General features: G+C 49.8%; 1 protein-coding gene across 1 annotated transcript in view; it reads left to right on the forward strand.

Annotated features, from left to right (window-relative positions):
• CHRND (cholinergic receptor nicotinic delta subunit) overlaps positions 1–15,549 on the forward strand; it is a 32,999-nt gene extending 17,450 nt beyond the window's left edge. The window contains exons 8-12 of the mRNA XM_063131422.1: positions 4,498–4,609; positions 6,596–6,710; positions 9,715–9,925; positions 13,122–13,240; positions 15,240–15,549. Coding sequence (XP_062987492.1) covers positions 4,498–4,609; positions 6,596–6,710; positions 9,715–9,925; positions 13,122–13,240; positions 15,240–15,422 — 740 coding nt within the window. The 3' untranslated portion in view covers positions 15,423–15,549. The remainder of the gene's footprint in view (positions 1–4,497; positions 4,610–6,595; positions 6,711–9,714; positions 9,926–13,121; positions 13,241–15,239) is intronic.

A 15,549-nucleotide genomic window follows, 5' to 3' on the forward strand; every position in this document is an offset into this window, starting at 1 on the left:
TGCCAAGAAAACATCAGCGAAAGCTGGCGTCCCTCCAAGAGTCAGTAATGACTCAGCGCTTGCACAAGAGGTTCCTTTCCTTCCTTTTCCTGTCTAACTACTTTTTTTTTTTATGGAGGCGCGGACAATGTCATTGCCAACCTGTTGTGTTCCAGTATCCTATGTGTTTCCCTCCTACCTTTCTCCCTGCCTTTCTTACCGGGTTTGTGGTTGTTATCCCCACACACACACCTTTACAGCACACACCTGTCCAGCATGGACTGTCGAAGAGCATTTGAGGCTTTCTGGGCTCCTGTGCCTTCAATTAGTAGCTTCCTTCGTGAAGCTCCTGTACCTTCAATTAATTTTTCCCGACTCCTCCAAATGTTTATTGCTCAATCCACAGATCATTGCGACACATAGAAACTTAAAAATTTACAATACTGTTATACAATATCAAAAGTTACACATAAGGTTAAAACAACAGGACTATGAACTACATAACAATTCTTAGCTGAAATGATGGTAAGGCAGGTGAACAACAAATAAATAAATAAATAATAATAATAATAATAATAATAATAATAATAATAATAATAAGTTTATTTCTTACCCGCCTCTCCATTTTGATCGAGGCGGGAAACAACAGTAAATATAAAATACATAAAATACTGATTAAAAACATAGTACACATCCTAAAAACATCCTAAAAGGTACCTTTGAGGTACATGTGGTGAGGCTTTTCGCTCCATTGCGACTGTGGATTGCAGTTCTGTATCGCCCCCCAGGCTCGTCCTCAAAATTTATCTCTGATTTTGATTCGTGGCTGTCCTTTTTCCTCTCTGATAACTGTCCTACTCTTATTTTGGGTGATTTCAATATTCATGTGGACGACCCTCAAGACGCTGCAGCTCTACGATTTCACTCATTATCTTCCTCTTATGATCTTAAGCTTTGGTCTGATGCCCCCACAAATTCCCTTGGACACTGTCTGGATCTTGTTCTCATTCGGAATTGCTCTGTTTTGGACTTTTCTACTGCTCACTTTCCGTTGTCAGATCATCACCTAGTTTCTTTCAATATTACTCATAATCCTCCTCCTTCACGTCCCGCTTCTCGCTCTTGTCGTGACTTGCAATCTATCAATTATGAGGCTTTTTCTCAGTCTCTAGCCTCCTCTCTTTCTTCTGTCTTTTCGGCTGTCTCCTTGGACTCAGCTGTCTCCTTCTTTAATTACTCCTTATCTTCAACTCTTGATAATCTTGCTCCATCTACAGCTCGGATAGTTCGCCCTTCTCAACCCCAACCGTGGCTCACCTCTTTCCTCTGCTACCTTCGCTCTTGTTCCCGGGCAGCTGAACGCCTTTGGCGTAGGACCAGGGACTGGGCGGACTTTGTCCATTACAAATTTGTACTCTCCTCTTTCTCTTCTGCCATTTCATTGGCCAAACAGCAGTATTACTCAACGTTGATCCAGTCAAATGCTAGGCATCCTCAGCGGCTCTTTGCGTCCTTCAATTCTCTTCTGAAGCCTAATCCACCATCTCTCCCCGCCTCTCTGTCTGCTAATAACTTTGCCTCTTTTTTCAATGCTAAAATCCAAACTATTCGCTCTGATCTGGCCAGCTCTGCTCCTCTTCCAGTTCCTGTTCCTCATCTGTCGGTTCCTCCTGCAAATTTCTCTGCATTTCCTTCGGTCTCAGCTGATGAACTGTCTACAATACTGCGCTCTTCGAAGCCCTCCACTTGTTCTCGTGATCCGATTCCTTCTCGCGTCTTTATTAATCTTATCCCTGCTATCCTCCCTTCCTTGCTTCATATTATTAATTTTTCTCTGTCCTCTGGCTCATTTCCTTCTGCTTTTAAACATGCTACAGTCTCTCCCATTCTCAAGAAACCTACTCTTGATAGGCTATCTCTGTCTAACTACTGACCTGTCTCTTTGTTGCCTTTTGTTTCAAAGATCCTGGAGCATGTGGTCTACTCTCGCTGTCTTGACTTTCTTACTAGTAACTCTGCTCTGGATCCTTTTCAATCTGGATTCCGTCCTTTGCATTCCACTGAAACAGCCCTTACTAAGATTACCAATGATCTTCTTACTGCCAAGTCTAAAGGCCATTATTCCGTTCTTATTCTCCTTGATCTAACTGCAGCCTTTGACACGGTTGATCATGATCTTCTTTTAGATTCCCTTCATGACCTTGGATTTTGTGGCTCTGTCTATAACTGGTTTGCCTCCTATCTAGCGGGTCGCTCTTTCAGCGTGTTGCCTAATGGCAGCTCGTCTTCTTCTTTTCCACTTTCAGTAGGGTTTCTGCAAGGCTCGGTGCTTGGTCCGTTGTTGTTTTCTTTATACATGTTGCCCTTGGGTAATCTTATTCAATCCCATGGCCTCCAATATCATCTGTATGCTGATGATACACAATTATATCTTTCATCTCCGGATCTTTCTACTGATGTTCACGATCGTATCTCGGCATGTCTTTCAGATATCTCAGCTTGGTTGCTTCATCGTCGTTTGAAACTTAATATGGCAAAGACTGGATTGCTTGTTTTTCCTTCTAAACCTTCTCCTCATCTCTCATTCTCTCTTACTGTCAACGATGTTACACTTACTCCAGTCAAGGAAGCTCGTAGTCTTGGCTTTATATTTGATTCCTCGCTCTCCTTTATTCCTCATATTGAGGCAGTAGCTAAATCCTGTTGTTTTTTCCTGTATAATATTGCCAGGATTCGCTCATTTTTGTCTGTCTCTTCTGCCAAGACGCTTGTTCATGCATTGGTTATTTCTCGGTTAGACTACTGCAACCTTCTTCTCACTGGCCTTCCTTCTTCTCACATCAGTCCGTTGGTTTCTGTTCACCACTCTGCTGCTAAGATCATCTTCTTGGCTCGCCGCTCTGACCATGTAACTCCACTTCTGAAATCTCTTCATTGGCTTCCAATTCACTTCAGAATCCAATATAAACTTCTCCTGTTGACCTACAAAGCTTTTCACTGTCTAGCTCCTTCCTATCTCTCCTCTCTCATCTCACACTATTGCCCTGCTCATGCTCTTCGCTCCTCTGATGCCATGTTTCTCACCTGCCCAAAGGTCTCTACTTCCCTTGCTTGGCTTCGTCCATTTTCTTCTGCTGACCCTTATGCCTGGAACGCTCTTCCAGAACATTTGAGAACTACAAGTGCAACCGCAGCTTTTAAAGCTCAGCTAAAAACTTTTCTTTTTCTTAAAGCTTTTAAAACTTGATTTTGTTCTGACTTTATACTGTTAGTTTTACCCTACCCAGTGCCTGTTTACCCTACCCTGTGCCTGTTTGCATTCTCTTCCCCTCCTTATTGTTTTATTATGATTTTATTAGAATGTAAGCCTATGCGGCAGGGTCTTGCTATTTACTGTTTTACTCTGTACAGCACCATGTACATTGATGGTGCTATATAATAATAATAATAATAATAATAATAATAATAATAATAATAATAATAGCATCCTAAAATTCCACTGGATAGGCCTGCCGGAAGAGATCAGTCTTTATAGCTTTCTTAAATGCTAAAAGACTGTTAAGTTGACGAATCTCCTCCTTTAATAACCTGTCAGTCAAATTGTCTTCCTATCTCTGAATCTTTATAACATGTCACACCAATAGTATCCAAAAACTTTGTTCTACATCTAGTAGCTTTCACTTCAAATAGTACAAACCTCTGTATCACGTATGGGTTGGCTGAATGTAATAAATATCTCAGTATCTCCTTAACACCCCTATATTTCAGTTTCTTTAAAAGAGGCTCTAAATAACTTCTTCTTATATCTGTATATAATGGGTAGTCAAGTGCGTAATGTGGAATATCCTCTACAACTGGATCTCCTTCTTGAAGCTCCTGTGCCTTCAATTAGTAGCTTCCTTCTTGAAGCTTAGCTGGCTTCCTTCGGAGTTCAGAAGCAGGATTACTGTTGAATGCCCTCTGAAGTGCCCTTTAATTATTTAGTTCCTTTTCCTTGTTGTGGGTGGAGACAGGGCTTTGCTCACCTCCTCTCTAAAAGGGGCGGGGACAAAAAAACCAAAGACAGCACTATCAATTAGCCATGTTCAGTGGAGGCTGGTGGCTCCGACATTAGTGGGGCGGCAAATCCGCTCCGGGTTTCGGTCGGAACCTGTCAGAACTCTAAACGAGCTCTCAAAGGTGCTTCACCCTACTGACATCAGCGCCACCAGCCTCCACTGTCCAAGCTGAGTAAGCCAACTTTGGGAGAGGCCTTGCAAACTTTACAATGGGCAATCATGCACAAGGGTTGGGGAACCACCCAATGACTGGTGGGGGGGGGGGGTTGGGGAAAAGGAGGCGGGGCCAAGGGAAGTGGGCAGGGCCACCTGTGGAAGGCTGGAGGGCCGGATTTGGCCCGCAGTCCTGACTTTTCCCACCCCTGCCTGAGCTGGACCCTCCTTGGAGCGAAGCAAGCACAGGCTGCTGTGGGTGTGGGTGTGTTGTGCCATACTTCTCCCCTTTGTGCCTTCTCTCCAGGCGGGGAGAAAGTGACCCTGGCTATCTCCATCCTGCTGGCTCAGTCCGTCTTCCTGCTGCTGATCTCCCAGCGCCTGCCGGCGACCTCCTTTGCCATCCCTCTCATTGGCAAGTAAGTCTTGCTCTGCCTGAACAGGTCCCGGACACAGGGAAGGAAGCAGGACGGCTCGGTCAGAACGGGGAGAGAAGGAGGGGCCGTGCTGGAGGCGGGTGGCCCTGAAGAGGACACACCCCACTGCTCCACGAGACGGGCCCCGCTTTTACAGGGGACCTACGGAGAAGTCCCCCGTGGGTGGAGGCGTGCACTTTGGGGAGTGGCAGAAACCAGGGAATGTTACCCATTTTTGCCTTTTGTAGGCTTAGATTGGTACCTAGGAGGGTGTGCCTGCCGGAGCGTCGAACATTAAACTAGATGAGCCTCTGGCACCTGAGTTGGGGATGCAGGAAGCGGCACCCATGTTGTGGCACCCATCCTTGCCGATGCCGCCCACCTCCACCGTCTTAATTCTGTTCTTCTTTGCCTCCCCCAGCGCCCCCCCCCCGGCGAAAGAGCCACCCAGGTCGGAGAGCTCGGCGGAAGAAGCCCGCCTTCTTCCGCCGAGCTCTCCAACCCGGGTGGCTCTGTCTCCAGCAGCAGGAGGCCGGCGGAGAGGCAAGGACTCACCAGCGAAGCCGCCGAGCCCTGGAACTTTTCGCCCTGTCCCTGCGAGGGGCGATGCGGGGCCTCCTCCTCCTCCTCCTCCTCCGCCTCTTCTGGACAGGTATCTACAGGTATCTACACAGAGTCGTTGGGGCGCCCTGAAGGCGCTTGCGTGCGCCTCCAGGGTGCCCCGAAACTCCTAGTGTAGATACCTGTAGATACCTGTCCAGAAGAGGCGGAGGAGGAGGAGGAGGAGGAGGCCCCGCATCGCCCCTCGCAGGGACAGGGCGAAAAGTTCCAGGGCTCGGCGGCTTCGCTGGTGAGTCCTTGCCTCTCCGCCGGCCTCCTGCTGCTGGAGACAGAGCCACCCGGGTTGGAGAGCTCGGCGGAAGAAGGCGGGCTTCTTCCGCCGAGCTCTCCGACCTGGGTGGCTCTTTCGCCGGGGGGGGCGCTGGGGGAGGCAAAGAAGAACAGAATTAAGACGGTGGAGGTGGGCGGCATCGGCAAGGATGGGGCCGGAGAGCCCGGAAACCTTTTGCCCCATCCCCGCGAGGGGCGATGCGGGGCCGCCGCCGCCGCCGCCGCCGCCGCCTCTTCTGGCCAGGATCAGGACCTACACTAGGAGTTTCTGGGCTCCCTGGTGGCGCACGCAAGTGCCTTCAGGGCACCCAGACAACTCTGTGTAGATCCGCTCCTGCCTGACCTTTGTCTTGACCGGGTTTAAAACAAACAAGCAAACAAACAAACAATGCTTTTAAGGTTTGCTTCTACATAAAGCCATTTGGAAACATGCCATTGCTTGTGGGACTTCAATTTCTGCTCATTGTTGCCGGATGATTTTTAAAAACGATTTGGGATTTCCCCCCTCCCACCCCGATTTTTTAATGGTTAGTCCAATGGGAGTTGAAGTGCTTTCAATAGGGTCCAAAGGGACTTCAATGGGGCAGAGTATCTTACTATATATAAAATTCTTAAGGCAACGTGCGGCACAAACGTTTGACCTATGGCACACTGGAGGTTCTGAGCTATGAGAAGAACTTTGTACGCTGGAGGTTCCAAGCTATGAGAAGAACTTCATGATGCCAAGCAACAGGGTGTGTAAATACAGCTGGGAGCAGGGAGGGGGGAGTGGCTGGAGGGGGAGAGCCCAGACAGGAGGTCAGGCAGCTCGCCAGCGTGTGCGGAGGCCTCAGGTAAGTCCCGTGGGTCAATGGGCAGGTGAGCGGGCGTGGGGAGCAGCTGGGTGTGAGCAGGGGGAGTGGCTAGGAGAGGGGAGTCCAATGGACTCCTGGGCGGCCTTGCGCCCGGCTATTCCGGATACCTGTAGAAAAGCCAGAAAAGGATGATACTGAGCAATAAAGTACCAGCATGTAGATGGTCTGCTTAAGTTCAGCTAGTAACAATTTGTATGCATAAGCAGATGGCCTGCCCTTATTAATGTCCTGTCCACCTTGATAGGTACCTGCTCTTTGTCATGCTCGTCGTGACCGCAGTTGTGGTGGCCTGTGTCATGGAACTGAACATCCACTTCCGTACGCCAAGCACTCACATCCTGTCCAACTGGACCAAAGAGGTGAGCCGTGAGGGGAAGTGGTGGAGAAATCCCCACACTGGGAACCCAAAGAGAACGTTTATTAAAATGCATTCAGTTCAGAAACAAAAGCCCCGCGGTCTGTGCCTACTTCTGATGATTGAACATTATTGCCAAACATAACCAAGGGGCCAGGGGTTGTGCAGACTGGTCCAGGAATTCATCTTGTTAACACCGATGATGAGGGAGGTTGGTGGCTCCGATGTCAGTGGGGCTGTGAGTCTGTTCTGGGTTTCAGACAGAACCAGACACAATTCTAAAGGAGCTATTGGAGGAGCCTAGTAGAGCAGCCTCCGCCATCCCAGCTCACCCCAGAGGTGTCTGACTACAACAGCTATACCACAGCACCACCTAGTGGTTGTGTAATGGAACATATAGAAAGAAAACCCCTGGTGGTGGCGGTGGGGAACACGTGTAAAGGAGGCGATGTTAATCCCGCAAAAAATCCAGAAAGAGAAGCCTTGGTAAAGTGGCAGGCTAAAAGCCTCATGTAGAAAAACACAGAGGCTCAGTTTAGCTGTTATAACTAACAGCACGAAGTATGTGCAGGAAGATCTTTTTTTAATGGGAGGCAAAGCTGGCGTCCAGGGTAGCCATGGTTGGGCCCGTGCTGAGGACCCACACGGCTGCAAGGCCCCACTGACAAGGGCCCACTGGACTTGCTGCTGCTCTACCCCATTGCAACCTATTTGTTCACCTGCCTCTTGCGCTGTCCCAGACAAAGATGGTTGCGAGAAGGAGGAGAAGGAGGAGGAGAAGGAGGAGGAGGAGAAGGAGGAGAAGGAGAAGGAGGAGGAGAAGGAGGAGAAGGAGAAGGAGAAGGAGAGGAGGAGGAGAAGGAGGAGAAGGAGAAGGAGGAGGAGGAGAAGGAGAAGGAGAAGGAGGAGAAGGAGAGGAGGAGGAGAAGGAGGAGAAGGAGAAGGAGGAGAAGGAGAGGAGGAGGAGAAGGAGGAGAAGGAGAAGGAGGAGTAGGAGAAGGAGAAGGAGAAGGAGGAGAAGGAGAGGAGGAGGAGAAGGAGGAGAAGGAGAAGGAGAGGAGGAGGAGAAGGAGGAGAAGGAGAAGGAGGAGAAGGAGAGGAGGAGGAGAAGGAGGAGAAGGAGAATGAGGAGTAGGAGAAGGAGAAGGAGAAGGAGGAGAAGGAGAGGAGGAGGAGAAGGAGGAGAAGGAGGAGAAGGAGGAGGAGAAGGAGGAGAAGGAGAAGGAGGAGAAGGAGAGGAGGAGGAGAAGGAGGAGAAGGAGGAGGAGGAGGAGGAGGAGAAGGAGAAGGAGGAGAAGGAGAGGAGGAGGAGAAGGAGGAGAAGGAGGAGGAGAAGGAGAAGGAGGAGAAGGAGAGGAGGAGGAGAAGAAGGAGAAGGAGGAGGAGGAGGAGGAGGAGAAGGAGAAGGAGAAGGAGAAGGAGGAGAAGGAGAGGCCGCAGCCGCCTTGCTCCCTGGCTCTCTGCTTGCAAAGCAGTGGCAATGATAAGAGGGCAAGCAGCAAGAGCAGCTGGTGAGGGTGTCATTGAGGGAGCTCACTGAGGGGGTCTCACCCAAGAGCTCTGAAAAACCTGGAGCTGGCAACGGTTGGAGGGATTTGATCTCCACCCCCACTAGGTTACAGTCCAGGAACAGATTTTGGGCTTCTTTAGATTAAGGGGAAAAGGTGTTGCCTTACCAGGGCCTTGCTTCCTGCTTCTCTAGCACAATCGTAATGGGGCTGCATTACATGGCTGGAGAGGGGCGACCACATGGTCTATAATGGAAAACTTCCCCTCCTCTCACTGCCCATAGCCCTGAATGTCACAGCGCCATCTAGTGAGTGATTTTTGTAGTGCAACTACCCTGTACATGGTAGGAAATCCCGAGATATTTCCGCAGAACCGGGATAGCACGCGTTTGTTTGCTTTTAAATGGAGTTACCGGGGGAAGGTGTGGGAGACGTTCATAAGGTTGCCAACATCACGTCATCAAAAAAAAAGTGAACTTCCGGGAGTGGCCAGTCACGAGCGTGCCTTGTTTTGCTCATGGGAAGAAGCCCGATATATATATATATATATATATATATATATATATATATATATCAAATGAAAAACCTGCTGATGGCTTCGCTTGGCTCTCAGAAAAAAAAGAAAATTGGAATTGTTGTAGATCGCAAGCTGAATATGAGCCAACAGTGCAATATGGCTGCAAGAAAGGCAAATGCTATTTTGGGCTGCATTATTAGAAGTATAGCTTCCAAATCGCGCGAAGTACTGGTTCCTCTCTATTTGGCCCTTGTTAGGCCTCAACTAGAATATTGCGTCCAGTTCTGGGCTCCACAATTCAAGAAGGACGCAGACAAGCTGGAGCGTGTTCAGAGGAGGGCAACCAGGATGATCAGGGGTCTGGAAACAAAGCCCTATGAAGAGAGACTGAAAGAACTGGGCATGTTTAGCCTGGGGAAGAGAAGGCTGAGGGGATACACGAGAGCACTCTTCAAATACTTGAAAGGTTGTCACACAGAGGAGGGCCAGGATCTCTTCACAATCCTCCCAGAGTGCAGGACACGGAATAACGGGCTCAAGTTAAAGGAAGCCAGATTCCAGCTGGACATCAGGAAAAACTTCCTGACTGTTAGAGCAGTACGACAATGGAATCAGTTGCCTGGTGAGGTTGTGGGCTCTCCCACACTAGAGACCTTCAAGAGGCAGCTGGATGCTTTAGGGTGGATTCCTGCATTGAGCAGGGGGTTGGACTCGATGGCCTTGTAGGTCCCTTCCAACTCTGCTATTCTATGATTCTATGATTCTATGAAAACAACCTATCTAGCCAGGGGTGTACTGTATCCCTTGTCTTTTGCTCCCTGCTGCTGGTCTGATGCACCCAAATGCAGGGGGCATGGCAAACAAATTTCCAGCCATTTTGGAGTGGGGGTTTATTTCTTTATTACGTTGATATAGCACTGGCCACCCAGCAACTGTGGTCTTTCTCCACCCATCCCTTGCCCATTCCTTCTCCCCGCCTCCAGTTCTTCCTCGAGACCCTCCCTCGCCTCTTGCACATCTCGAAACCGTCCGAGAGCGAGCCGGAGCCTCGGGACGGGCTCCTGATCCGCCGCCGCAGCTCCGTCGGTTACATTGTCAAAGCCGAGGAGTATTTCACCGTCAAGTCCCGCAGCGAGCTGATGTTCGAGAAGCAGTCAGAGAGGCACGGCTTGCCCACCCGGATCACGCCCGCAAGTGAGGATGTTTGGGATGGGGACGGGGGGCTGCTGCCGGCCACACGGCGAGGTGGTGGTTAGACATAATCCATGGAGGGGCAGAGGGCAGCCAGGGGACCACTAACCATGGTAGCTACATTGAGCCTCCATGCAGAATCGCAGGCTACCTCTCCGTAAGAGTTCCTGGCGGAGGAAGTTAGGAGGAGAGAGAAATACTTCCCAATCTGTCTTTGCGGTTCTTGAAAAACAAAACATTGGCTTCGTTCTGACGAGTGGACAGGAATCAGGTTTAGCCCCATCTTCTACCTGTCCAAGGGCCCATTTGAACTGGGACTCTATGGGCCCTGCTCAGAAGACACCTTAAACCATGGCTTTAACCATGGTGAATAAGGCTTTTTGCATTATTCACCGTGGCTAAAGGCATGGTTTACGGTGTCTTCTGAACACAGCCTGGCTTTCTGGCTTAACTCCCGTGGTTAAAGCCATGGTTTAAGGTGTCTTCTGAACACAGTCTGGCTTTCTGGCTTAACTCCCATGGTTAAAGCCATGGTTTAAGGTGTCTTCTGAACACAGTCTGGCTTTCTTTATTCACTGTGGTTAAAGCCATGGTTTAAGGTGTCTTCTGAACACAGTCTGGCTTTCTTTTTTCACTGTGGTTAAAGCCATGGTTTAAGGTGTCTTCTGAACACAGTCTGGCTTTCTGGCTTAACTCCCATGGTTAAAGCCATGGTTTAAGGTGTCTTCTGAACACAGTCTGGCTTTCTTTATTCACTGTGGTTAAAGCCATGGTTTAAGGTGTCTTCTGAACACAGCCTGGCTTTCTGGCTTAACCACCATGGTTAAAGCCATGGTTTAAGATGTCTTCTGAACACAGCCTGGCTTTCTGGCTTAACTCCCGTGGTTAAAGCCATGGTTTAAGGTGTCTTCTGAATAGGACCAATGGGTGAAGTCCATACCTTTCAAACACGGGTGATCAATATCTCACCCCATGCCACCAATCCTGCATGGGGCTACAGACTCAAATTCAAACTGAATTTGTGCCTAACACCAGTACATACTTTCCAAATGTACTCCTAGTTGACAGGAAGTGTTACAATAGTTTTGGTTTTTTGGGTAATAGATTATAAATTTCGCTGGTAGATGCAAAAATGTGGACTGTACATTTTTAATGCCTCCCTCGCACTCTGCCTTGGGTTGTTTTTGTTGTCGTTTTAATCGGAACTGCAGCTTAGAAAATCATTCATAAATAACTAATTGTGTCAATTAAAGCCTATGTAATGAGATTTGGCCAATCTGCATTGATGCACCTTCAAACAACTTTCCCTCAGCCTAACCCACCTCGCAGGGTTGTTGCAAGGGGCAAAAGAGGATTAGCTGCCCTCTGCCACCCTGGAATTCCTTCCTTGCAGCCTCCGTTTCTCAGTCTAGTGCAAGGTGTCGAATCGCTTTCAGCAGGAGGACCGGATTTCATTCCGGAAAAGCTTTCGGGGGGGGGGCACCTTGCAGAGGTGGGCGGGCCAAAGGCAAAAGGGCGGAGCCAAAAATACCAGCATGTTTTAGTTTAAAGTAGGGGTGTGCATGGACCCCCCAATCCTCTTCGTGCCTGATCTGCCCCGCCTCGATCCGCCTAGGGGCCGCTCCGCTCTGCTGAGGAGCTCCGGCTCTGAATCGGAGCTCTGCAGTGGCGGGGAATGGCGCCAGGTAAGGCCCCCCTCCCTCCTCCCCCTTACCTGTGTCCGTCCCAGCCCATCCCAGCATCACTAGAGCCCGCGACTCAACCAGGAACTGTAGGCCCCGTGGCCTACACTTCCTGGTTGAGCCGCGGGCTCTAGTGAAGCTGGGATGGGCCTGGACAGATGCAGGTAAGACCCCCCTCCCTCCTCTCCCTTACCTGCATCCGTCCACGGTCCTGCAGCTGCTTCAAGTGAGCCCGAGGACTCAACCAGGAAGACCAGGCCGCAGTTGCGTCCTAGTCTTCCTGTTTGAGTCCTCGGGCTCAGTTGAAGCAGCCGCGGGACCATGGATGGATGCAGGTAAGATCCCCCTCCCCCTTGCCCCCTTATCTGGCTCTGCCGCCGTCGCCGCATGGGCAGTGGCGGCAGGGCCAGGTAAACCCCCCCTCCCTCCTCTCCCTTACCTGCAACCCGCGGCTGCTTCAAGTGAGCCCGAGGAACCCCCCTTACCTTTTTTGCGGAGCTCTGGATCGAGGCGAAGGATCCGCCTTCACCTCGATCCGCTCCGCAATGCTCCGCAGCTCCCCCGATCCTCTTCACCTCCACCTTCAGGGGAGGCGAAGCCCCCCGATCCGCTCCTGCTTCTCCGATCCGAGGAGAAGCGGAGCACATCCCTAGTTTAAAGCTCTTTCTGCCGGTATCTTCGCCTTAAGAGCGGTGTTTCAATCTTTCAGAATGCGGGAAAACTGAGCGAATGCCAGGAAGCCACCCAATGACTGGTGTGCAGACAAAGGGGATGAAACTGGGAGAAAGGGGGCGTGTGCTTTTGAGGAACCCTGGAGTGGGGGCGGGTCACTTCCAGGCTCTAGTGACGTCTATGGGGTTACTCCTCTTATTTGTTAATTTTAAAAATATTTCTTCTGAACAGGAAATGCTGCCAACCAGTTGACCACAACTCTCATGACTGGGAGTTGACAGACAAAACATTTTATTTTATTTTTTAAAAAATGAGGACAGAGAAAACTCACAAGAGAAGACAAGACACACACACAGTTGCTCCTCCTCTTCCTCATTGCAGCCTGCTTGTTCACCTGCCTCTTGCTCTGGTCCATACAGGAGTGGTGAAGTAAGGAGCAGGAGATGAGGGTGACCCTGTGGAAAGGAGGACAGGGCTCCTGTATCTTTAACAGTTATATAGAAAAAGGAATTTCAGCAGGTGTCATTTGTATATATGGGGAACCTGGTGAAATCCCTTCTTCATCACAACAGTGAAAGCTGCAGGAGCTATACTACAGTGCCCAGATACAAAAGAGGGCAGGGCTCCTGCAGATTTCACTGTTGTTCCTCACCCTAGAGGCTCAGAGGCTCAACTGGGGGTACGTTGGTGGCTTTCAACTCCCCATGATCCTGCAGCTGAGACCCAAACGCTTTCCCTGGTTTTCTTTGCTTCCTTTCCTGCTTTCTTGACCCTGCATTTGCGAGAGCCTCTCCTGTCCCTGGACGCATCCTGCTCAGAGCATCTGTCCTTCTTCTGCTCTCTAGGGCCAAACCCCCATGGCATGGACAGCACGCAGGAACAGCTCTACAACGAGATCAAGCCGGCGGTCGCCGGGGCCAACTTCATTGTCAAGCACACGCGAGACAAGAATGACTACAACGAGGTGGGCATGGAAGGGCACATGGATAAACCTCTGTTTCCTTGGACCAGGTCGGACGCTTGGAGATCTTTCCTGCTTCCTAAGTTACATAAGAACATCAGAAGAGCCCTGCTGGATCAGACCAAGAGTCCATCTAGTCCAGCACTCTGTTCACACAGGGGCCAACCAGCCATCAGCCAGGGACCAACAAAGCAGGACATGGTGCAACAGCACCCTCCCACCCATGTTCCCCAGCAACTGGTGCACACAGGCTTAGTGCCTCAAATACTGGAGATAGCACCCAACCATCAGGGCTGGTAGCCGTGGATAGCCTTCTCCTCCAGGAATTTATCCAACCCCCTTTTAAAGCCCTCCAAATGGGTGGCCATCACCACATCTTGTGGTAGTGAGTTCCATAGTTTATGCACTGTGTGAAGAAGTCCTTCCTTTGATCCGTTCTGTATCAGCTTCATGGGATGACCCCACTGGGTTCTAGTATTGTGAGAGAGGGAGAAAAATGTCTCCCTGCCCAGATTCTCCACACCAGGCATGATTTCGTACACCTCTATCACGTCTCCATGGGGGAGTTGCTCCAGGCCCTTGATCATTTTAGCCGCCTTTTTCCAGCTCTACAGTACAGTGACCAGAACTGTAGACAGTATTCCAAGTGTGGTTGCACCATAGATTTGTATAAAGGCAGTATGGTTCTGGCAGTTTGATTCTCAATTCCTTTCCTAATTATGCCTAACATGGAATCTGCCTTTGTAACAGCAACCACACTCTGGGTTGACCCTTCCATTGAGCTCAGTTTCCAAAGGGTTGCTTCCGCTTTAGCTCTTTACACTGGTACAGCTAGGTCAGCCTTCTCCACCCTGGTTGGGGGGTCATGGGAATTGCAGTCCAACACATTTGGAGGGTCCTAGGTTGGATTAGGCTAACCTTGGTCATTTTAGACAACCATGTGTATTATTTCAGTTGTGAAATGCACAAGGAACATTCCTCTTCCTATCCCATAACCACTATCCCATGCTTTTCAACTAAGACTCCTGATACGTTATAACAACAATAATGTTGTTTGCCTACACTGATTTAAAAAAACAGCAACCACTCTGTGCAGGACCGCCATTATTTTACGCATTGTCTCTACCCCGCCTTTCGGGTCAAGTGATGGTTAAGGCGGTTTACAACAGCTTGCGATAATATCATCCCCAAACTTGTTCTTTAGCTGATGTGGGCGGGGGGGGGGGGGGAGGCTGGCCCTCTCGTTGCCCTGATGTTCTTCCGGGGAGGCAGGGGGTGACGGCTCATGCAACTTCACAGTGGTCCCGGGGGGGGGCGGGGGCATCCAACGTCAAAAGTGATCTCTTTGATTCTGCAATCCTGGAGCAATGAACTAAGAGCTTCCTTCTTGCCCTTTAAAAAAGAAGGGACCACACGAGTTGATTCCTGTTCACTCCCTGCGGCTCCAGCATTCCTGAATTATTAGTCAGTTCTTGTTCCACCGTTGCGGGGAGGATTAATTCAGAGAATGTCTGTCCCTCCAGGTGTCCTTGGACTGCAACTCCCAGCATTGGTATGTTTACTAAGGCTGATGGGTGTTATAGTCCGTCAACATCTGGAGGACTGCATCTTTTCTGCCCCTGAGTTAATTACTGCTTTCCATTTTTCATTGAGTCTTTTTAAATTCCTTTTTTTTTTTTATGAGAACAACTGTTTTCAGTTCCCAAACTGAGCCCCCGTCTTCCTTTGCCTCTGGTCTCCCCACACCTCTGGTTGGCCACACAAACCGAACATTAGGACTGTTTTTTACCCATGTGCCACAATGTGAGCAGGGCAGCTGTGGGGGACGTTCCTTGATGGTCTTGCTCTCTGTGGCAGGCTCTGGATTCTTGGCTCGACCAAGGAATGGAAAGGTCAATGTGAGTGCAATTTGCCTGGGGGAGGTGTGTGGAAGGGGGGAGCAATGTTTGATGGTCTTTTGCCCCGTTCCAAGCCTGTGATTTTAATGCACCTCCACTTGCAGGAGAAAGACAGCTGGATCAGCATAGCCCGCACGGTGGACCGCCTTTGCCTCTACATAGTGACGCCTATTCTGAGCCTCGGCACCTTATGGATCTTCTTGATGGGGTCCTACAACCACCCTCCACCCTTGCCCTTTGAGGGGGATCCTTTTGACTACAGTGAACATAACAAGCAGTACATCTAGAGTTGGGCATCTTTGCTCCCTGATTTCAAGGGTCAGGGCCTTGACTCCTGAACATAATCCATCATCCACCCCTCTTACCTAGGGAATGGGATTGGGGATGGCGCGTGCACACACACACACTCACATA

This window comes from Elgaria multicarinata, chromosome 8 (genome assembly GCF_023053635.1).
Source record: "Elgaria multicarinata webbii isolate HBS135686 ecotype San Diego chromosome 8, rElgMul1.1.pri, whole genome shotgun sequence".
NCBI classification, from domain to species: Eukaryota; Metazoa; Chordata; class Lepidosauria; order Squamata; family Anguidae; genus Elgaria; species Elgaria multicarinata.